This window comes from Thyridium curvatum (assembly GCF_004353045.1).
Source record: "Thyridium curvatum strain D216 chromosome Unknown NODE_7_length_750237_cov_83.650653, whole genome shotgun sequence".
Taxonomy (NCBI): Eukaryota; Fungi; Ascomycota; class Sordariomycetes; order Thyridiales; family Thyridiaceae; genus Thyridium; species Thyridium curvatum.
In genome coordinates this window covers 669,893-692,993 of record NW_022156762.1, presented here as the reverse complement: position 1 = coordinate 692,993, position 23,101 = coordinate 669,893, and the positions used below count along the sequence as shown (strand labels likewise).

General features: G+C 55.6%; 7 protein-coding genes across 7 annotated transcripts; 3 read left to right on the top strand and 4 right to left on the bottom strand.

The window, feature by feature from the left end:
- Positions 1 to 609: 609 nt before the first annotated feature.
- E0L32_001938 (uncharacterized protein) lies at positions 610 to 1,700 on the bottom strand (the record flags this gene model as incomplete). The annotated part of the gene is made up of 3 exons (XM_031136072.1): positions 610 to 1,340; positions 1,403 to 1,502; positions 1,575 to 1,700. 3 exons carry the CDS (start codon positions 1,698 to 1,700, stop codon positions 610 to 612), a joined length of 957 nt encoding a protein of 318 aa, XP_030990074.1.
- Positions 1,701 to 2,150: 450 nt separating this feature from the next.
- Positions 2,151 to 6,033, top strand: E0L32_001937 (uncharacterized protein; the record flags this gene model as incomplete). The annotated part of the gene is made up of 3 exons (XM_031136071.1): positions 2,151 to 2,225; positions 2,306 to 4,700; positions 4,760 to 6,033. 3 exons carry the CDS (start codon positions 2,151 to 2,153, stop codon positions 6,031 to 6,033), a joined length of 3,744 nt encoding a protein of 1,247 aa, XP_030990073.1.
- A 347-nt stretch (positions 6,034 to 6,380) lies between these two features.
- On the bottom strand, positions 6,381 to 7,046 carry E0L32_001936 (uncharacterized protein; the record flags this gene model as incomplete). The annotated part of the gene is made up of 2 exons (XM_031136070.1): positions 6,381 to 6,949; positions 7,034 to 7,046. 2 exons carry the CDS (start codon positions 7,044 to 7,046, stop codon positions 6,381 to 6,383), a joined length of 582 nt encoding a protein of 193 aa, XP_030990072.1.
- A 660-nt stretch (positions 7,047 to 7,706) lies between these two features.
- Positions 7,707 to 8,761, bottom strand: E0L32_001935 (uncharacterized protein; the record flags this gene model as incomplete). Its single annotated transcript, XM_031136069.1, has 3 exons — positions 7,707 to 7,859; positions 7,920 to 8,150; positions 8,213 to 8,761. 3 exons carry the CDS (start codon positions 8,759 to 8,761, stop codon positions 7,707 to 7,709), a joined length of 933 nt encoding a protein of 310 aa, XP_030990071.1.
- Positions 8,762 to 10,310: 1,549 nt separating this feature from the next.
- Positions 10,311 to 13,022, top strand: E0L32_001934 (uncharacterized protein; the record flags this gene model as incomplete). Its single annotated transcript, XM_031136068.1, has 1 exon — positions 10,311 to 13,022. The coding sequence occupies one exon, from the start codon at positions 10,311 to 10,313 to the stop codon at positions 13,020 to 13,022; it is 2,712 nt and encodes a 903-aa protein (XP_030990070.1).
- Positions 13,023 to 13,934: 912 nt separating this feature from the next.
- Positions 13,935 to 15,443, bottom strand: E0L32_001933 (uncharacterized protein; the record flags this gene model as incomplete). Its single annotated transcript, XM_031136067.1, has 2 exons — positions 13,935 to 14,127; positions 14,422 to 15,443. The coding sequence occupies 2 exons, from the start codon at positions 15,441 to 15,443 to the stop codon at positions 13,935 to 13,937; spliced, it is 1,215 nt and encodes a 404-aa protein (XP_030990069.1).
- Positions 15,444 to 19,971: 4,528 nt separating this feature from the next.
- Positions 19,972 to 21,453, top strand: E0L32_001932 (uncharacterized protein; the record flags this gene model as incomplete). Its single annotated transcript, XM_031136066.1, has 4 exons — positions 19,972 to 20,066; positions 20,224 to 20,291; positions 20,333 to 20,964; positions 21,097 to 21,453. The coding sequence occupies 4 exons, from the start codon at positions 19,972 to 19,974 to the stop codon at positions 21,451 to 21,453; spliced, it is 1,152 nt and encodes a 383-aa protein (XP_030990068.1).
- Between the last annotated feature and the right edge of the window lie 1,648 nt (positions 21,454 to 23,101).

The window sequence follows — 23,101 nt, the reverse complement described above, 5'->3', positions numbered from 1 at the left end:
TGACGCAGTGGCGGGCGCCGTTGACTACCTGCAAAAAGGATAGCGCCACTTGCCTCCCGCACCGCGCCAGTTGAGGGCGTCATTTTGCCAAACGGGCCACGGCTTTGACGTAAGCCTGGGTCGAAGGACCACTTTTCTCTATGTTCATCGAGAGCGGTTTGCACAATTCTAGGCATGGAGTATGTGAGGAAGTGGAGAAACTGACTTTGGTGGATCCACAAAGGTCAGAGAGGTTTTTGGCCCTTGCACTTTCGGGCGTGATACCAGCCCAATCCGGCTTCAATCCGTCGCCGCAGTCGGGGCGAGCCCGGAGCCCGTCACTGCAGATGCATGCATAACCGCAGGTTCTATGGCGATCGCAGGGAGATACCCGACAAAGCACCCTTCATGCTTGATGGGTGCATCCTGTTTCGAAAGAGGCTCTATGCTGAGTTGGGCATTTCATGGGAAGAACCGGGTGTTTATTGTCTCCTTCTAGGGGTCAAGTTCAAATCCAAAACGCCGTTCACATGGCGGTCCCGATGGACGCCATCTATCTTCAGTTTTCTTGTCCATGGAATAGATCAACCCTACCAGCACCAGGGTGCAGCCAGCTAGGTATATATCACTCTAGTAGTCATAGAAGCCCTTGCCGCTCTTCTTGCCCAGCCAGCCAGCGTCCACCATCTTCTGCAGCAGGACACTGGGTCTGTACTTGGAGTCACCCGTCTCCGTGTGCAGCACTTTCATGATAGCCAGACACGTGTCAAGACCGATAAAGTCGGCCAGCTGCAGAGGGCCCATGGGGACGTTGGTGCCGTTCTTCATGATGGCATCGATCGAGTCCCTGTCGCCCACGTTGGTCTCGAGGCAGATGATGGCCTCGTTGATGTAGGGCATCAGGATGCGGTTGGCCAGGAAACCAGGCGAGTCGGCAGAGACGGAGGTGATCTTGCCCATGGCCTTGCAGAAGGCGACGGCAGTCTCGAGGGTCTCGGCGCTGGTCTGGAGGCCGCTGATGATCTCGACGCCCTTCTGCACCGGCACGGGGTTCATAAAGTGCGTGGAGACGACGCGCGAGCTGGCCTGGGTGTCCGTGGGGTCCTTGGTCGTCGAGGCAGCTATCCGCGTGATGGAGATGGACGACGTGTTGGTCGCCAGGATGGCGTGCTTGGGGCAGATCTGGGCGAGCTTGCTAAACAGCTCAAACTTCAGGTCGGGGATCTCGGGGACGGCCTCAATGACAAAGTCAACGTTTGACAAGTCGTCCAACGAAGTAGTAGGGGTGAGGAGAGACCGGGCTTTGTCGGCCTGCTCCTGAGTGATGCGGGACTTGGATACATCCTTGGCCAGCAGTTTCTCTGTTTCTCCAAGTTAGAGCATGTCTCCCTGATCCTGATCCAGGCAATCTTGCGCCACCTACCTGCAAAAGCGACCCCCTTGTCCAAAGACTTTTGGAAAGTGTCGACCAGAGTCACCGGGACCTGCGCCTTCTGCGCTGCTACGAGAGCAATACCGAGACCCTATTGTAGTTGCTGCTGTAAGCAATAGAAACACACGGCTTTCACATGCGAAGGCGCATCAGTGCTACTCACCATCTGCCCCGCGCCGATGACACCCAGGCGCTTGACCTGGGCAGCATTGTGTGCTGGAGAGGTGCTAAAACACCTCAATTGGGCTGGGAGCCGTACGGCCTGTCGTGATGCCATGAATGCTGCCATGTTGGTTGTGCGGATGAGGGAAGAAAGATGGAGGGATGAAGACGGGAGCTGTGTATCACAAGTTGATGAGACAGTTGCTGGTAAGCCGAACGGCTAACCTCGGCGTTTTGACGGTTTAACGAGCTTAACTCTCCGCAATCACTATCGATTGGGGTAGATACCGAGGCGTGTACAACCTGTGGAGGCCCACCTTTAGGTACTTAGGTACCCTACAGACTAGGTACAGTGAGCGCCGTGTTAGTGGGTCTGGGTTGCTAAATTGAAGTACACGCGCTACCACAGGCCGCTAACGCGTCCCGACGCGTCTCTCAACTATGGATGTGCTCGCTTCCACTTACTGGTGCCACTATGCGCATGTCAACATCGTCAAAAACTTTGCGACTGTAAGGCGACTTCAAACCACCTCAATCGGCTTCTAGAGGACGTGTTGCTACCCGTCCGTCGCTCACGATGGAGCTGAACGACGTTGCCAACGACACTGTCCATCCCGAAGTTCGGGCTCACATCAACAGCTTGGTGTCTGCTGTACGTTGCTCGATCCTCCCGACAGCCCTCATTGTTCTCTATGGGCGATCGCACATGCTAACATTCTCCACCTGCTACAGCTCGGCGGCAACAGTGCAGACGACGATGGACAGTACAAGCTGGGAGACGACGCCCTGGAAGTCCTGCGTGACATAAAGAAATGGATCCGATTCTACGACGAGAAGACCAACCGTATGGATGTTGCCCGGTGTCTAGCGGAAGCCAACCTCATCGGCGGCGATCTGCTTCAGATCATCGCGCTCTGGCCCGAGAATGCTACCGAAAACAGGCTCAAGGCGAGGCTGGCCTTGGCCTGCTACGAGATTATGGCTCCCCTGACCTGGCCCATCGAGAAAGACCCGGAGAAGATGACTATCAACCACCACAGACACCTACCGGTTCTCCAGCTCGCGCAGCTGGGCTACAAACGAGACATCATCAACTATGACGGGGCGCAGATCTTGCACACCGCCGTCCGGGTCGCTCTACCGTCCATGGCCATGCCGATCGGCGACCGGAGTGCGAGAGACCAGGGCATCATCCGCCTCGTGCTGTTCTTTCTCAGGAACATGGCGATGGTCGCGCCACCCCCCGGAGTCAAGTACGACGGCGACGAGTCCCAGATATCGCGCTCCGCCACGATAGATGCCTTCTCTTACCAAGACATCCTCCTGACGCTGTTGACCATCGCATCCAACATGGGCGACGACTTCCGGTCCGAGGATGTAATCGTCATGGAGATCATCTTCCATCTCGTCAAGCGAGTCGAGGTCGACAAAATGTTTCTCAACGAGCAACAACTCAACAAAGCGAAGGCACACGAGCTGACCGCGGTCATGAATAAGGAAGCCGCCATGCTTCGGGCCTATAATCGCAAGGCGCCGACCCGACACAATCGATTCGGTACCATGGTCTGGGTGAAGAGAGATGACGGCAAGATGAAGTCGCTGTCTGGGCAAGACGCGCTTGCTGACGCTGCCTCTCGCGAATTGAAAATGGATAACTCCAAAACCTTCCGACCGCCGCGCAGGGCCAGGAGGGACGATATGGAGCCCAAGGACCTGGGCCCGCCAGTCTCTCTGAACCCGAGAGCGAACGACCAACTTCGTGGGTTCGTCGAAGAGTTCCTCGACTCTGGCTTCAACCCGCTCTTCCAGCAGGTGCGCAAGTCTCTCGACCGGGAAGCACCACACGTGCTCCACTACCACAGAGCACAGTTCTTCTACCTCGTAGCATGGTTCTTGGAGGCGGAGCGAGCTCGGAGGAAGAGCAAGAAGGGCTCAAACCCTTCCAAGCAGGACGATGTTAATAGCTTCAACCTTGTTGCAGGTGTCCTCAACCAAGAGATGTTTATCAGCTTGAACCGAGCCATTGACCGGTCTTACAACGAGAAGGACTGGCAGGAGCTGACAACGGTCATGCGCTGCTTTACCCAGATTCTCCTGACCGTGCAAGAGATGTCGGAATCGAGCAACGAAGACGACCAGGACATTGCCGAGAATATTCTCAACCGACTGTTCTACGAGGAGTCGACGCATGATGCTGTGGCCAACATTGTGAGGACATACAAAGACCAGGGGTTTGAGTATCTCGACGCGTGCACCGAGCTCACCCACACATATCTCCGCATCCTCGAGGCCTACTCTAAACAGAATGCCGACCTCCAGGTCCGTACGAGGCGGCGAACACGGAAGAAGAAGAAGGCTGCCAAGGCCGCCGCCGGCGAGAAAGAGGAAGGCGACCAAGAGGATGCAGACGATGACTCTGCCAATGACGAGGCAGACGCACAGCGCACAACGAGCGAGCGCAAATTCGATTTCAAGCGGTTTGCCAACCGCTTCGTACCGCAGGGCGTGGTAGACACCTTTGTTAAGTTCACTAGGTTCTACAAGGACCTCAACGACTCGCAGCTGAAGAGAGCACACCGGTATTTCTACCGGGTAGCCTTCAAGCAAGACATGAGCGTCATGCTCTTCAGGGTAGACATCATCCACCTCCTATACAACATGATCAAGGGGCCGGAGCCTCTTGACAAAAGCTCTGGTGTGTACAAGGACTGGGAGGAGTTGGTGAAGCAGATCATCAGGAAGTGCGTGCGAAAGATCGAGGAGCGGCCGGCCCTGATTATCGAGCTGCTCTTCTCCAAGATCAACAGCACTGCCCATTATCTGGAATATGGCTTCGAGAAGCAGACCATCAAAACCAACCCAAAGCCCGGAGCGGAGCTCGTATTTCGGCATATCCTGGAGAGAGATCGACAGATTGCGGTGGCTGTTGGTGTGTTGCTTGACAAGGGCCAGAATGATCACATAGACTGGGTCAAGGAGCAGCTCGCTGCAGCCGAGAGTGAACGGCGCGGATTTGAGGAGCGCGAGAAGGAGCGCGAGAATGCATTGCCCTCGGTGGAGGGAAGCGAGGCGCCGGCAGAGGGAGACGTATCGGCCCCCCCACAGGTCAAGGAGGTGCCCGTAATAAGTAAGTCGATGGTTCTTGCCCTGCCCCTGCCCCGTCAACTTTTTGCTAACCATTCTCAGCTATTCGTTCCGGCGAAACCGCTGACGACGCTCGCCGTACTGCGATCTTCAAGAACTCGCATCTGCGTCTGCTCATGAAGCTCGTAGGCTTTGAGCGGTTCTCCACTGTCGTGGACGAGGACCCCTATGACCTCTGGTGTGTCCCCGGCAGTGTCACCGCCGACGAACTCAAGGAGTCCCTCGATCTCATCAACAAGGCCGAGTTCGACCCCCCGACCTTTGACAACGACGAGTCGGCCGAGGATCAGCTGCGCCGCAAGTCCGCCGTCCGCAAGAAGGCCGCCTTTGACGACGACAACGACGGCGAGGAACTCGATGACGACGACGACCTGCACTTCCCCGTCGGGCCGGCCATGAGCAAGGTCGCCGACGGCTTCATCGACGACGGCGGCAAGCCCGCCAAGAAGCGCAGGCGCAGGAGGAAGGGCAGCGAGGACGGCGCGGAGGAGGAGCTGACGGAGGAGCAGCTCGACGAGCGGGCGCGCCGGCGCCGGGACAAGGAGCGCGAGAAGGCGCTCAAGATCAAGAGCCAGGTCTACGTCAACCCGAGCGACGACGAGACGGACGACGAGCGCGACCGCGAGTTCTTCCGGCGCGAGGAGGCCCTGCGGCGCAAGAACGTCAAGACGATCCTGGGCGAGCTCGACGACGCGGAGCTCAACTCGCAGCCGTCGCTGTTGCTGTCGCAGCAGCAGCAGCCGAAGAAGAAGAGGAAGTCTACCGTGCTTCTGGACGATAGCGATGACGAAGAAGAAGACGTGGAGAATGCCTCGGATGGCGCCGGTAGCGACTCTTCCCGGGCGAGGAGGAAGAAGCGCAAGTCGAGAGCTGCTGCTGCTGCGTCTGCCGCCGACAGCAGTGACGAAGAAGGGGGCGCGGATGCCCTGTCCAGTTCTGCCAGGCCGGCGGCAAGGAGACTGCAGCAGAAGCAGCGGGGTCCCTTTGTTGACAGCAGCGATGAAGGAGACGAGGACGACGACGACGTGGCTGCTGTCTCGAGCCAGCTCAGTGCCGCGAAGCGTCGGACCGGTGGTGGTGGTGCTTCGGACGATGGCGGGGATGCCGAGGACACGCCCATGTCGTCGAGCCCGCATGATGATAGCAGAGGCGCCCCCAGCAAGACCGCCGATACCTCCTCCCTTTCAAAGGGCGCTGGGGCTGCCGCCGACGTCGACGTTGACATGGATGACGATGAGGACGATGTGATTGCCACGGCGCCCGCGAGGAGACGGGTGAAGAGCGGTTTTGTGCTTGACAGCAGCGACGAAGAGTAGCTCTAGGTTGGGATAAAAGGTACCTCAGTTGTGCAAAGCATGGCCCGGCGTTTTGGTTTTTGTAGTAAGGATTCCGTGGCACATAGTCTTTGGGCGACACACAACAGGATGGGAAATGATAATGAATGTACAGACATAGTATAAAAAGGCCCGAACGAGGCGGCAGAGATACGAGACCCAATGTGCTAGGTTTTCCTCTCGCAAATGTCTGATTTCGTGTTTCACGGTAGCTTTGAGCCGTGGACAGTTGTGGTATCAAGCAGAAACACCCTTTAACGCCGTCTATATGTATACCCATCTTTTTGAATGCCTTGCAACGTCGTGAAAAATCCCAGTCGAAGCTCGTCTCACAGATCATCACCGTCGTCCGCATCGGGCCCGACAACGGTCCCATTCCTGACACCCTCGGCGGCCTTGCCATCCTCCTCCGCGACCTCATCCATCTCCTCGTCCGTGTCGGCATAGAACCGGTCCACGGCCTCCTGCTCCGCGTCCCTCGCCCTCTGCACCCTCTGCGCGCCGGCGTCCCGCCGCTTAGCCCTGCTCGCCGACTCGACCGCCTCGGCCGCCGCGGCCGCGGCGTCGACCTCCCCGTTGATCTCGTCCCACCCCCGGGAGCGGCTCTGTATCGCGCGGCTGGCGGCCTTGCTGCGCTGCACCTTCGCCTGCGTGCGGTCCATGATCTGCTCCGCGCGGTCGGCGCCCCTGTCGGCGCGCCGGCGGGCGCGGGCCGAGGGCGCGGCCTTGCGCCCTTGCTTGCGCGTCTTCTTGGTCACGCCCGCGGCCTGGTGGAGGCCCAGGATGGAGGGGCGGTGGTCGGTCGAGGGGGCCGGCGCCTGCACGTTCTTGAGGGACTTGTCCGTGTTGATGGAGGGGGAGGTGGCGCGGCGGGCGGCGCGGGAGTGCTTGGAGGGCGCTGTGTGTGCGGTCAGTCTCTCGCGTGAACATTGCTGTGGCATTACATGTGCCTGCAGTATTGTATACTGCTTGAGAGACTTACGTTTCTTGGCCATTTTCGTAAAATACCCTTCTTGTGTATGTTATTGAGGCTTGGTTTTTCTAAAGATAGGTATAGGTAGTTCCTGACCGCATATTTCTATAGTTTCTATGGCGGGGAGATTGATTCTGCCAGATTTCACCGCTAAAATTTTCCATTATCGATAGCGGCCGCCAAGCAAGCAGGTGCGGTGAGCCCTGTTGTTGATGATGACAAAACGTTTGCAGAATATGGGTGCTTCGATTGAGAGAACTAGAGGTGAAAGGAACTTTTGAAATATTCCATGCAGAGGGAAATGAATCGATTATCATTGATCTGATAGATCTGATGATGTCAACACTCCGGCTCGCTCCCGTATTTTCGGCGCCGTTGCGGCCCCACATCGGCCGTTCCTTCCGTATCAAGTCTCCAGGCCATTTTTCACAAGGACTGGTGAATTTCTTTTTATCGAGATTTTATGATCGAGTTTGTTAGACATCTGACTATGTACTTTTGCATATATCGTAACACGTAATTCGTGGCCCCTTCGTGGTGCCGACACCTTGCCGAGGTACCGTCAAGCGACACTCAGGGACACTGGCAGACCCTGTCTAAGACATTAGACCTTCGCAAAGAAGGTTTTCCGTTTATTTAATAGCTCCTTCTCCTCTATCCTCTTGATTGCATTCATCTCCTCTCAGCACACCTGTGAGTTGTAATTCTTGTCATAGGCAATCAGGACTCCAGTGAGATGAACGGCCATGGCAAAAACAACCAGTATGTGAAATAGCTGGTGTGAAGAGCCGTAAATGTCAAACATCCCGGGCTTGATGCACTCAGGGAACCTCGTCTGGGCCCGGGCATTAGCACGTATGCAACTACGGCAAAAGCTTCGGTACCGGATACTTACCGAGTATATGATGACGCCAAGCAGAAACAGACCACCCTCTCCAAAGTAGTAGGGCAAGCCGGACATCTGGATCATCCTGTTGATCCCATATGCTTTGATGCCATGGATGATTGGGACCAAGCCAGAGAAGCCGGTACCAACAAAACAGCAGAGCCGGAACGTGCGCCACTCCAGACCCTGAAACTTGGGCAAGACCAGAACTATAATGGATAGCGCGCCTAATGCAGCTATCTGTTCGGGTCACAACAGTCAGGCATGCATTTAACTGTCATTCGGAGGCTGCAGGGACTTACCATGCCCCAGTAGGCTGCACGCAGGGTCATATCACACCAAAATACAACGTAGATGCCCGAAAAGAAGTGGCCGAGGATGAGCACGATGATGCCAACAAAGTCAAGGCGCAGCCACAGCTCCGAGACATGTTGCGAGTGGTTCATGAGGGTGTGATAGCTCGTGGACAAGCCCAGGCATATGGCTGCGGTGAGGAGGAAGCACGCAAGAACCAAGTAGTCCCCGACAGAGGCTTGCGGGTATTTCAGACGGAGGTATGCGCAGATGTAGAACTCGCCCAAGAGAAAGATGATGGCGGGGATGCCGTGGCTGTAGATGTTGATGGTCTCGTTGTGCATGTAGAACCAGCTGGCGAAGCAGCTCTTGGTCGAGTCCGATACCGACCGATAGCCGTGCCGGAGGAACTTGTTATCCTGGTACCAGGCTGGGAGATCCTCGTACGAGATGAGCCGAAGCCTGAGCTTCTCTAGGCTCCCGGTCCTGGTCCGCGACGGCTCCGAAGGCTCAAACCCGGAGTCGATTCGCGGGCACAACCCCGGCACAACAGCCATTTTGGAGGAGAAATGAAGAGAAAGGAAGACATTGCGCTACGAACTGGCAGCGAGAGAGAAAGGCTCCCAAACTGCGCAATTTAAACTGAACAACTCAAAGAACGGAGGTGGGACGGCCCCATCTTTCTTAGCCGAAGGTGGGAAGAAAGTGTCAACCGGTTAGGCACGCGAGCCAGCCGCCGAGCGGCAGCGAAAAATTGGGGGGGAGCCGATAGAAAACTGGGACACCTGCATGAGGGCATTCCCAGCCAGGCGGGGGATCGCACCAGTCAACGTGAAGGGCGATGGTGGGTAATGGTAGGTCTGCGGGCAAGTATCCCAACATTTAGAACGAGAACGATCGATTGAACAGGAATAGAAAGGTTTGTGGCTTCGGAGGGGCGACTCCCCCCGTGTCGCATTCACATGTTGTGAAGGTGGTCTGCATCGAGCCGTGTATCCGATGCTCCACAGCCAGCGAGAGGACGGCAAGAAGGCCAGCAGCATCTCTGAATTAACTCTTTGACGTACGTCCTGTATGCATGCCATGACGGGCATCGCCCAGCGACGCCCAGCAAGTGTGGAGAGCCAGAGCAAGAGAGCATGTGGAGAAAAGACGCAGGATGAGGGGTTGTGTGGGAACGATGGGATGCTTCAGTCAATGATGTGCGTCTAGCAAGGGCTTCCCCAACCAAGATCTTCGATCAAGTTGGAAAAGAGTTGCAAGTCCTGGGTCCGTCCTCTGGATGGCTAGATCAGGCCCTGGCTCAGGGCTCGGCAATTGACAAATCGCTGGGAGGCTTGTGTCTAAGTAAGTGAAAGCTGCACCCAAGCAAACGGCATGCATAACGAGGAGCCTGCCAAGTGATAAAAGACAAGGAAGGCACTTTCAAGGCCTGTAAAGACAAGCTGTCTTTTGGTAGCAAAAGTAAAGAGGAAGGTCTGCAGACTGTTCATATGCTGAGCTTGATGGCCGCGAGCAGATGAGTAGAGGCAACAACCTAAAGTACGGAGTAAGGACGGAGTAGGTACCTTGCATTACCTACTTGTATGTACTCCGTAAGTGCACGAGGATGAACACAACCTGGTGATTGATAATAATAAGCCATTTGGAAGGAAGGGCAGCCCGCGCATGGGAGAGCCCCGCCCATCTTCCCTGCCTACGGAGTACAATACAAGTACTGTAATTTACACGCCATCTACCGTACAGAGACTGGCAGTGACAGGTGGTCTGGGCACAGCCTCCACTACAACTACAAGACGGACAGAACAAAACAGACCAACGACGATGGATGCTTGTTTGCGCTTAGCAACCAGACCCGTTCTTCACATGCACCAAAACATTCCAGCAATCCTCGACGCCGAACTCCACTGTCCCATCTCTCGAGTCGCTCTGCAACGCAAGGAAAACAATTGAGCGCTGTCTCTGCCATAAAGGCCAACGCTGGATATGGCTCGCATGTTCAAGGTGGCCTTTGTGAGATCGATCCCGTCCTAGTATCGCCAGTCTCTTCGCCTTGCTTCTGCGATCTTGACCTTGCGCACACGGCGCTACGAATCGTCATCCATGATGAACGCTCCCGAGTCGAGATACCCAGCTTACTACAACCCCAACATCTACCAGCATCCTACCTATCTTGGCAGCCTTCCCGACAGACTGCGCGAGCCCAGCATAGCCGTCCCCGTCATCCTCCTCCTTCTTAGCATCGTCTATAGCTCCTCCTGGGGTCGCGCACCAGAGTCCACGCCCATCCGACAGCGCCTCTGGGACACCACCGTTTCTGTGCTTCCGGCGAAGCTGCTATATGTGGTCGACGACTGGATGAATCCCTTTCCTCGCTCCATGCTGGTCCCGCGGCTCTCTAGCCATCAAGCCAAAAGCGAGGCTCTAGCAAGGATACTGGGAAGGGACAGGCATGGCGGCATTGTCGCATCGGTGTCGCACGCCGGCAAGACGGGCCTCTCCAAGCTCATGACCAAGGGGAGACCGGATGCGCCTGCCGGCCTGGGCAATAGCAGCAACTCCTGTTACCAGAACAGCATTCTACAAGGGCTGACGGCACTCAAGCCCGTCCGAGAGTATCTCGCCAGGATCGCCTCTGACGAGGAAGGGACGCTCCCGAGAATCTACGTCACCAGAGCTCTCGGCATCTTGATACAAGACTTGTACAGCCCATCAAAGAATGGACAGACACTCTGGGCACCGCCGATGCTGAAGAATATGAGCACGTTCCAACAGCAGGATGCTCAGGAGTACTTCTCGAAGCTGCTCAACGAAATGCAAGAAGAAATCGAGAAAGACTTGAAAGCAAACCGCAAGAAGCCTGGGTACGGCTTGGAATCCAGCAATGATGGAACGAGTGGTAGTCAACACAGCGACGACAGTGGCTACCAAACAAGCTCGGCCATCTCAAAGGCAGTTTCCGAACTCAATGATTACAGGTTTCCTCTAGAGGGTTTGACGGCCCAGCGTGTCGCCTGCTTGACCTGCGGTTACTCATCTGGACTGTCGATGAGCCAGTTTCAGTGTGTCACGCTCGGCCTCGAGAGAAATCGCCAAGAATATACCCTCGAGAACATGTTGGACGACTTCACGGAGATCGAGGCGATCGAGGGTGTGCAGTGCGCAAATTGTACGCTGCTCAAATTCCGCGATCGCATCCGGATTCTTCTGGACAGGCTTCGAGAGAGCTCAGGCAAGAACGATGAAGACCTCAGGGCGCAGCATCCCCAGCCCTTTGAACGGTTGGAGACCATCGAGACGGCGCTTGAGGAGGACGACTTTGAAGAAAAGACCATGGTGGACAAGTGCAAAATTCCCAAGGATCAGCGGATAGAATCGACAAAGTCGAAACAGATGGCCATAGCTCGAGCGCCGCCGAGCATCGCCTTCTACATTAACCGCTCCAAGTTCGACGAGTATAGCGGACACTTCTACAAGAACCCAGCTGCTGTCCGTTTTCCCAAGCTGCTAGATCTTGGGCCTTGGTGTTTGGGTAGTGCCCAGTCCATGCTAGCTACTGGAGTCTCCGAGAAGGAGAAGAACGATGCGAGCGCGAGCAAAGAGCAATGGCAACTACCGCCTAGCCTGTCAATTGTTGCAGGCTCCATGAGGAGAACTCACATCACCGGACCTTTCTACGAGCTGCGAGCCGTGTTAACTCACTATGGCCGCCATGAGAACGGACATTACATATGCTACCGCAAGCATCCGGTCAATATACCAGATGTCGACCATACTCTGAACGAAAAGCACAAAGATGAGCCAGCAAATCTAGCTTCAGAGGCTTCCGGTGATGATGTGGAAGATACTCCAATCGCGGACGAGGACGCAAAAGAGTCTGATGACACCCTCATTGGCGAGACGCAATCCCATTGGTGGCGCATCAGCGATCAGGACGTCACCAAGGTGGAGGAAGCGACAGTCATGGCTCAAGGAGGCGTTTTCATGCTCTTCTACGATCGCATCGACCCGAACTCGGTGCTTGTTGCAGACGAGGAGTCTCGTGTAGATGACAAGACTGATGATGACGAGACACTTGTGGGCGTTGAGGAGGTGTCGGGGGTCATGACGCCAACGGATGACGGGCCTTTGATCAAGGACGAGATTGTGGTTGGTAACGGCGGGCTCAAGGCTGCGGTTAGGAGCGTGATCCAGCCCGGGGTAACAACAATCGAGGTCGCGCCGAGCGAGATCAGAGCGGCATCGAGGAAGGGGCTCGAGACGTCGATAGACGTTGCGCAAGGCGATGTCAAGGCAGCCGAGAGGGATCCACTACCTTCATCGATCCAGGTTGCATCTGGTGAGGTCAAAGCGGCATCGAGAGATCCTCTCGCATCGTCTATTGAGGTTGCATCGGCTCAGGTCAAGGCTGCTTCGCGAGAGGAACTGCCAACGTCTATTGAGGTGGCGCCAGGCGATGTCAAAGCTGCATCCAGGGCTCCGCTCTCTGCGCAACATTCCGCCTCTATCGAAGTCGCTCCAAGCGACATCAAAGCCGCTTCGCGACAGCCTCTCGACTCCTCTATTGAAGTTGCGCCGGGCGATGTCAAACCCGCCTCGAGGAGCGCCATCGCTCCACCGCATCTGCCCTCTATCGAAGTGGCATCTGGCGAGACCAAAGCTGCGGCCCGAAGCGATATAGCAGCGTTGGATTCTTCCATCTCTGTAGCATCCAGCGAGACCAAGGCGGCGGTCAGAAGTTCCCTTGAGCCGGTCAAGTCGTCTCAGGCTGAACCCACTATTCTAGAAGAGCCTGCGGAGGCTCAAGAGCGCGGTTGAATATCTTATGAGTACCCCGGCTTTGATCATCAGGCTAGGATTCTAGGGAGGTACAAAACTCTATTTGCATCAGCAAGGCGTTAAGCATGGACAGCCCTGGTATATATGGACTTTGAGGAGGGAAAGAGGCTTTGAGTTTCTGAGCCCCTGCTCTGGTGTTTCTTGGTTTCGAATTGGACATGCACAACGCACACACAATATCACAAATAGACAGGTCTGGAGAGTTTTCACAAGCAAGGATATTCCATGAGGCATAGTTGCTTCAAGAATTTGGTTCCTGGTGGTTCTCTGACTCCTTGACACAATGCAACACCCACACACATACACACATTCGTGAATCTCTCGACAACCCCCTTCTCCGCAACTCCATAGGTCCCGGCTTGAGATTCGGAGATCTCACATGTTCTTTCTCATGTCCTCCTCGCCCGCCGCAATTCTAAACGCTCCTCATCATGGTCTTTGATCTTCTGGATTTTCCCCTTTGAAACACAAACTCCTGTCAATGTGTCGATGCTGATTAAAGATTCCTCCCTCATCCCTGGTTTCAACTCAAAACGCCATGCTGACCGCCGCACATAGAAGTGCGCACAAGAAAAGGAGACCTCCCCCCCTTCAAAAGGTCCCGCGGACAGAAAACAGAAGTCTACACAAACGCGGTATGGTGATACAGAAGGGAAGTTTTTGTCGAAGAGAATTTGGGGGGGGTAGTCGTGAAACATCGACGGGCGACGCTTTGAAACAACAAAAGGAACCCTTGGTGCGCACGAAAATGGTGCAATGGGGGGAGAAAGACGTGAAAAGGGCACACCAAGGTTGGGACCGGACTCGGGACAAGTGATGTGCTCGGAAGGAAATCGACGGGGGAGCGCTTCGCTTGTACAGCCCGGGGGACTCGCTTGTGGCTCCCTTGGTTTACGCGGTCTTTGCCTCGGTGGAGTGGTCGTCCTTGGCGGGGATGACCGACTGGGTGACGGGGTCCCAGTCCTTGAAGCCGGCGTCGTCGCCGTCGCGGTTCAGCATGTAGCCATACTGTTTGGGGTTGGCCTTGAGGTAGTCCGGGACGTCAAAGTTGCGGTCGATGCGGGTGGCGTTGCTGCGGTCGAACCTATCATACACAAAGCATGGTCAGTGAAACGATTCTCCTTCTTTCTTTCTTGCCTGTTTTTTTGGTGCATGTGGTTGTTGGCCCTTTTTTTTTCCTTGGCAAATCTGTCCCCCCTATTTCCCCCCTGGTCTTTTTCCCCTTTTGTACAACTTGATCTTGCATCTCACGGGACTGCCGTACGCCGAGCCCCCCCGCATGGCATGGCGTGAGGGAGGACAAGATCGCACACAAGGGACCAACGAGAATTCAGATGGGAAAAGGAGATGTGTGTGTGTGTGTGACAAGAAAACTTACATGTCGATGCCGTGGCTCACGCGGTGCAGGATCTTGAGCGGGTCCTTGAACTGGGGCTGGTCCATCTCGGTGTGGGAGAAGCTGGTGATCTTCTTGATCATCTCGGCGAGGGAGCTGAAGCAGTAGCTGCAGTGCCAGCCGGCCTCGACAAAGATCTTGTGCTCGTTGCTGTGCTCGCGCAGGGCGTTGGGCCGGACGGTGTCGTTGAGCTGGTAGGTCGTGGCCTGCGGGTGCATCCAGGTCGAGTCGACGAGCCACTGGTACGAGTAGTAGAAGGCGCGCGAGCTGAAGGTCATCTTGCTCGGCAGGGCGCAGTTGCGCAGCACCTTGAGGGCCTCGGGCTTGAAGAGCTCGTCGACGTCGGCGACGAGCAGCACGTCGCCGACGCGCGCCTCCTCCTCGCCCGACAGGTAGGGGATGACCTGGGTGTACATGGCGTCGCGCGAGGCGCCCTCGCGGGCCCAGCTGTTGGCGAAGTCGCCCGTCGTCAGGTCCATGGTGCGGCGGATCATCTTGGCGTGGTGCTGCGCGAAGCGGCCCCAGTTCTCCTGCACGTGCAGCGGCTTGGGCTTGTCGGTGAAGGTCTTGTCCGACTCGAGGATGACAAAGTAGTCGACGGCGGGCGCCATCTGGCCCATGCGCAGCTCGAGCAGCTCGAGCTCGGTGTTGACGAGCAGCAGGTCGTAGATCTTGCGGCTCGAGGCCTCGGGGCGGGCCAGGGCGTCGAGCCGGAAGAAGGAGCAGAACTGCGCGGCGGCCCGCTCGCCCAGCACGTCCGGGTGCACGCCGGGCGCCAGCTTGGCGGCCGTGGGCTTGTCGTCCGCGGAGGAGACGGACGTGCTCGGCGTGTAGTGCGCCGGCTCGTAGTTGGCCGCCGCCGCCGCCTTGTGCCCGCCGCCCTTGACGATCTCGTCTATCCGGTCCTGGACGTCGTGGTGCAGGCCGAGGCGGTAGACGAACCAGAAGAAGACGACAAAGGTGGCCAGGGCCAGGAACTTGATGTGGTGATTTGAGGATCCCATCTTGGAGGCGGCAAACATATTATTATTTCTCTTCTGAGAGTGAGGCGAGGATGACCAGAAGAGAAGGGGCCGTGGTATTCGATATTGAGAATGGGGGAGAACACAAAAAAAAAGAAAGTTGGACCCCGGCAGGCAAATTCGTGATGATTATTACTTTTGGGATATGAATTACGGGCGAGACGATGCCGCTGAAGGAAGTACCAGGCAAAGAATGTAAGAGCGAACGGTTTTTCTTTCGAGACAGACGGGACTGTTACTCGTGAAGCTTGGGAGGGAGAGGCCCGGTTGGAATGAATGTGTGTGAATCGACCAAAAGGATGAAGAAGGCAAAACAGCCAGCAGGAGACAAGCAGAGCAGAAAGAAGAGGGCAGACCAGGTGGGCGAGCGAGTCAACGCCGAGGAGGAGGAGGAGGGCGTGAGAGTGGTATAATTAAGCGCGGACGCTCGCTCTCGTGGCGTGGGGCGCGGAGTGGCTGTGGATGCCAGTCTGCCGTGTGGGAGGAGAGTTTTTGGGGGTGTGGGAATGCCACCAGGAAGGGTAGATCGCGTTATTAGGGTGAATCAAGCATATCAGGGGAATGGCCAGGCCTTGTCACAAAGGGGTGGAGAGGGAGGATGGGAGGATGGGAGGATTGGAGAGCAGGGAAGGGGGCCGAGGGAGGTCGGCTACAACATGCAGCTTTCTACGGCGTACGGAGGAACTACCTACTAGGTAGACAGAGAGGGAGGAGGTTTGAGGCGACGATAGGGCTGTCCGCTAGTCAAGGTGGGTGAGCCTGGTCCCTTTCGCCCTCGTGGAGACGAAGGATGACGGGAGGTTGAGAGTGAGCAGCGGGCCCGGTCAGAGTGCGAGATGACAAGGGGTTGAGGCGGGAGACCCGAGCATGATCATGTCTCTCTACGGAGTACTCTATTTTTTATTTTTTTTTTGCCTCGAGGGTAATCATCTAAGTACCCATGAGCCCATCGAGACCCAGGGGTACCTATTGGGTGATGTGCAACATGCACCAGGGTCTGAGGGCTTCCACGATGGGATATCTAGACCAAATTGGTATTCCAGCCCGCCATCGTCGCCCAATAAGCACGGCATTCGTCAGCCACTCTGCACGGATAGCGCCATCTGGCATGAATATTCGTATCCAGACCGCAAACTACTGTGCTTTGGACCATCCAACCCTCGCAGCAGACAAATTTTTTCTCTTTTCCGCCTTTCCCCTAAAGGAGCCGGGCCCAGACGCTAGAGACAACCTTGGGAGAGATAAGACAGAAGCAGGCAAGGCACGAGAGCCAAGACCTGGTACCTAAGCCCAGGGATGGATGGCAGCACTCCCCCAGTCCCGGTTATTTAGGTACATTGCACTGGACTGACAGCAGAGAAGGGCTGATAGCTCTGTCTCGTTGAGGCAAGAATCCGTGTCAATCTTGGAGTTGTACCCGTCTGACGTTGCACGACCAGCCGACTGTCTTGTCTTGGGGGGTTTCGGTTGAGAATGCCTATCAATTCCAACAGACTCTTGTTTTTCTCTTCTCCCCTATATGAAAAAAAAAGGGGCTCCTCTCGTCCAGGTTTGCTCTACGGAGTGCATTTGACTATACTTAACTAGAGGCAATGCCAACCATCATCACTTTGATTGGGATTGGCTTCGAGATAGAGCTAGACGGGCATTTAATAAACATCCACAAGACTATTGCCTGCCGACCGAGATCTGGAGGCTGCACTAGACCAAGCCACAGAGACGCCAGCATTCGTGGCAATTTCGGAGGGGCTGAGAGGCCGGGAGAGAGAAGAGAGAGAAAAAAATTGAAGCATTTCGAAACAAAGTGTCCGGTGGAATTTGCGGTGATACAAAAAAGCAGGCGGGCGGATCTAGCGGGAAGTGCGATCATCATTTGCGGTCTTAGTGCTCCCAGGCTTTGCGGCTAGTGTTTCTAGTCTTGCCCCTCGTCTGCGCGGCGCGTTCTTTTAGCGTGTACAGGTCGCATTCGGCGCGTCGCCGGGAACCTTAATTCTATTCATGGGGGGCCATAAGTACGTAGGTACAAATCCGAACAATCTAACTAGCCGGGCGTGGTAGGCTAATGGGGATTACTTGTACCTACATCTACTTGTAGTTAGTTGCAGCAAGTACCTTGGGTCTCCCCGTCGCCCCCCCCATCCTATTTGGGACACCCTCTTTTTTCTCCCTTCCCTCCTTTTTTTTTTTTACAGCAGAGGAGGGAACAGGAGTGCGGTCGACAGGGTTGACAGTTGCGAACCACCGCTCACTGTCCCTTGCACTCGCCAATCTTGTCTTTCATCGGCCTTGGTGGTTGCATGCAGATGTCATACCGCTGCCAGCCAGTCTGACGGCTCAGATTAGATCGTGGATGGGCAGGCGATGAGATGAGATGAGATGGGAGATGAGACGAGCACCACAATTGGCAACGGGGGGTGGCAGAGGTTGTTGATGGAATACCTACCCAGGGTTCTCGTTCTCCCAAGAAGAGAAGAGAAGAGACGCTAGAACCCGACGCGGAGGGTTGGCAGATCCGTCTTCCTGGTCGGTGTGTACCTCTTGCAATAGGGTCTGCAGGGGGTGTCCAAGTCAGCACGATGGGGATTGTCCCAGGGACCCCCCCCCCCCCCCTCTTATCAACGAGCTGGTCTGTCGGCCGCCCATTGGCTCGCTCTCTGCTCGCTCTTCTGGACCCTACAGGGTAGAGGGTACGTAAGTCTGGCATGGGGGCAGCGTGGCTGATGCATCATGTTGTCAAAGCTTACAACATACCTACACGGTTCCAATCTTGAACTTCGTATCTGACCGACCCCGAGGACGGACAACACCTTGGCAAACATGCCATCCCAGGCAGCACCTGCATCTGTGCAACCATGAGGAGGATGAGGGGACCTTGCGCGGGGGGAACTTACGTAGGTAGATAGGTATGTACTGCCCCTCACTCAGCCATCCGCGTTTCCCACGTCTTCAGTCGTCATCGCCATCGCCATCGCCATCGTCGGGTAGTACGGGTAGCCTTGCGATCCATTCTCCACCAAAAGTCCACCACCTCGTGTCCTGTTGTGCAAATTTCATATCTTACGCTGGCTGCTGCTAGCCGCCGATCGGGAGGAGCCTGCAAAGGGTGTAATGGGCTGGCTGCTAGCTGATTGAGGATCAGCCACAACCCTCCTAGACAAATCCTGCAGCTCCTCATTACTCGGTAGTGTGTCAAGTTGGGTATGTACCTGGGTAGTTGGTTCGTGCATTTCGATTCTTTCCGCGGCCGCTGCCCTGACCGCACACACCCATGCATGCAAACACGAGAAAGCAATCAGAACTACTTGTAAATATCGCACAGGCCACCGCCCCTTTGGGACAGAAGTCTGGATGTGACACTAAGGGACCTCGAGGACAGGGCTTTCTTTTTTAGCTTGGCCATTTCCGTGCGTCTGTGCATGCAAACCATTGGCGTGCCGGCCTAAAACGGCGAATCCCATCTCCCATGGCACCATGCCAGTTGATGCCAAACCCGTCCTCTTTTGTACAAGTAACTCACTCGATACCCTGTCTTTCGGGGTCGCTTTATTAGCACTTACTCCCACATCCACACCCCCCACTCATCTCATGGCTCCTTGCTCAGAAGGGAGACCTTGAAAATGGAAAGCTTGACTCTCAGCTTTTGCAAGGCCAAGCAAGATGCTGTGCAGATGGAGGGAGATCTAGGGCCTCGAAGGAGAACAGATCTGAGAAGCATACATAGGTAGTTCGTTGCAGCTGTAGGCAAGGGCTGTGCTACTATGTGATGTCGGGCGTGTTGTGTGCCTCTTCTCGCATGCGCACCCTCGTCAAGGTCTGCTCCCCAGTGCCAGCAAATCGCCGTCCGTCCTGTTGTCCGTTTGCCGCTAGGTCAGCCAGCCTCACTCGGCTACTGATCGTCTTGATTCAAAGCTACCTATACCTCACAGGTAGTAAGGTACCTACCTACACTTCCAGACCTAAGAATCTACAAGTAGCCAGACGGACACCCCTGGGTCCCTCTCGTTCCCGTCTGGCCTGGTCTGCGCATGCCAAGTCTCGTGTCGGCCGCCTTCCTAGCTTCACTCCCTTCCCAGAGTAAGGTAAGGTAGGTAGGTAGAACATACTCCGTACATGGTTTTGCTCTCACTTCTCCTCTCCCTCCTTTGCCTTCCTTTTCACCACACCAAAATTATCCTGCCGGGGCCATTCATTCCTGGTTAGACAGGTCCGGTCACCAACCAGTTGTTCTTTCTGTAGGTTTTCCTCGCGCGGCGACACCCTCCGATATCCCACAACATCACATCACCATCACGCTCTTTGGCTTTTACTTCCCCGTTCCATTTTATCATGCACCGTCCATAGGTCTTCTCAGCCACAATCACACACCATTAGGTGGTGTCTCGTACTGCTGCTCTTTCGTTCGTTTGGTAACCCACCAGCTCCTGTGCAGTTTCGGTACTCACTGCGGGACACTCTGTCCGGCCACATCTTCATCGTCACTCTTTTGTCACAATCTCTTCCCCAGTCAGCCATGTCTTCCTCGTCTTCCTCCGCTCCGGTGATCCCCATCACCGAGAAACCAGCCCCGCGGCTTGGCCCTGCTCTGCATCCCGCCTTCTACATTGCGTGAGTGACGCTGCTGCTGACCCTATCACATCTGTGGCGTGGTGTCTAATCATGGAGCAAACAGGAGCTGGATCTTCTTCTCAAATCTGACCATCTTGTTCAACAAGTGGCTGTTGGATACGGCAGGGTTTAGTGAGTATTTTTTTACAACTAACAGTGTCGAAACACCTACTGACATTGCCTTCTATAGAGTACCGTACGCGACTTTCCCCTCGGCTCCTGGTGGTAGAGAACACCTTCAACTAACATTTGTTGTGGCCTTCTAGCCGTCATTCTAACATGCTGGCATCTCGTCTTTGCGACCCTGGCCACGCAGGTGCTGGCTAAGACGACTCACCTGCTCGACTCGAGGAAAAACGTGCGCATGACGGGCCGCATCTACCTGCGCGCCGTCGTCCCCATCGGCGTCCTCTACTCGGGCTCCCTCGTCTGCTCCAACCTCGTCTACCTCTACCTCTCGGTCGCCTTCATCCAGATGCTCAAGGCCGCCGCCCCCGTCGCCGTCCTCTTCGCCTCGTGGGTCTGGCGCGTCAAGGAGCCCTCGTGGCGCTCCTTCTGGAACATCCTCATCATCGTCTCGGGGGTCATCCTCGCCAGCCTCGGCGAGATCGACTTCAACTGGCTCGGCTTCGTCTTCCAGCTCGGCGGCATCGTCTTCGAGGCCATGCGCGTCGTCATGATCGAGGTCCTGCTCCGCGGCGAGGGAGACCTGCAGAAGATGGACCCCCTCGTCAGCCTCTACTACTACGCGCCCGTCTGCGCCGTCATGAACTTCTTTGTCGCCGCCGCGACCGAGTTCAGCACCTTCAAGTCGGAGGACATGTGGAACACGGGGCTGGGCATGCTGCTGCTCAATGCGGGCGTTGCCTTTATGCTGAACGTGTCCAGCGTCTTCCTGGTAAGCTTTTCTCTCTCACACACACATACCCAGCCAGGCAACCCGATCAGATCATCACACAAGATTGGCAGCATTGGTCCTGGGAAGAAGCAAAGAAATTCAATGCACTAACTTTGTCTTTGTGTGCTTCAGATCGGCAAGACCTCGGGCCTCGTCCTGACCCTGACCGGCATCCTCAAGAACGTCCTCCTCATCTTCGTCTCGGTCCTCATCTGGCACACGCACATCACCGCCCTGCAGTTCCTCGGCTATGCCGTCGCCCTCGGCGGCCTCCTGTTCTACTCGGACAGCCTGAAGTGGGAGCACGTCCAGGGCGCGTCGACCTGGGCCCGCGGCGTCATGGACTCGCCGCGCCTGGACGAGACCCGCCTGTCGCCCCTCGTGCGCAAGACGCTCATCGCCGCGATGGCCCTGCTCATCGTGGGCATGCTCGTCGTGGGCATCACGTTCGACGACACGATGGCCAAGGTGGCTGGCAGGAGCCCGTGATTGCGCACACACACACCCTCTTTCTGCCCGCACCCATGGAGGTGTTTATCACACACTGTGACACACGTTACAAAGGCTGGATTGGTTGGGCGTTTGTATAGAGAGATTTTCTGCTTGCATAGCTTTAAGGAGAAGGGACATTTTCACGGCGTTCATAATGGAGCGAAAGGGGGGGGAGGGGTTGGATTGTGATACACCTTGGGTGTGTTGACGAGAGACTTGTGGCATGGCGAATTGCATTATCACCGGGGGAAGTCCCCAGGAGAAGAAAACATTCAAGTGTCCGGGGCAGGATGCTTCGATGAAAGAAGCCATTCACGAGATTTTTTTGATTTTTTTTTTGTTTCAATACTTGGAGTTGAGAGCGAGTTCCATAGACAGACTCTGTGACAACCAGAATCTATATCCATAGATCCAGTTGCACGGCGCCCAGCGAGGCATAACGAATTCCAGACTCAAGCATTTGCAAAATGCAATCCTCCCTCCGGGCCTTAACGAGAGATGACCGCGTCGGAAAGGGCTGCTCTGAGGACAAAATACGTGAGGTACCCATCCCTTGAGAGATACTTGACGGTACCTGCCTTGCCTCTGGAGATGTCTCGATCTCGCGAATGTGGCGCTCTTGGCATGAACCACCCAGAGACAAAATAGGGCGCCTTTCTCCTGGCTGGCCGAGTCAGGCTGTCTCACTTCCCCGGCCAGGCCAAGGAACTGGGCCAGGCGTGTGAGGTGTGCTGGACAGAGGGGAAAAGCAAAAGTTGCATCTTGTTCAGCTAATCTATCCCACACCACACACGCTTCAGACTACCTAAGGTAGGTAATAAGCGCTTTTGATGAAAGTGGCATGCCCAAACGTCGAATTGTCTCCAAAGAATGTCGAGAGACGTGTTCACCGCCGCTTGTCTGTCCTTTGCCCTTGTGTGTGGCGTCTCGATGGAAGGGGGGAAGTTTTGCTCCGGACTCACCCCTCCCCCTCCCCTTCCCCCCGGCAGATGAACTGCCCTGAGACAGACCGCATTCCAGCTCCAGATGATTGGTTTGAGACATGGTGTATGGACCGGTGAAGATGGCAAAATGTGGCGGCATTCCCCTTGCCTTGAGGGCTAGCCAGCCAAGCCAGCCAGCCCGGAAGCCACACGAGGATTACTGAACGATGCGTTCTTTCGCTTGCTTGTGCGTGAAGATCTTGAAATTTCCCTCGCAGCCATACTCGGTAGGAGGATGTTCCACGGAAACCCTGCAGACTAGGTAGGGACCAGAACCTCGCTATTCCAGGGGTTGCAGGATATCAGGTCCTTTCAGCTGGAAGCTAGTCAAGCCCCCAGTTCGACTAGGAGGGCTGCAACTGGAACAAGCATGGTTGGGTGGATGGATGATGGGGAGCTGAAGCCAACACCTCTTTTTCTTCGAGGTGAGATCTGACAACATGGCTGTTATTAGTGGCTTCTAGTCATCGAGAAATGCTTACCCCTTTTCCAATATCACTTGCCGTACGAAAGGCTGCAGGGTGCAGAGCCAATCCGATGACAGACATATGAAAGTCAATGACGGATGTGTATATTTTTGGCACATCACATATACCCAGGTTCTTTGAATTTATCTGTAAGTTTATTTTATGTTCTCACTTCTAAGAGCAAGCTCCTTCGGC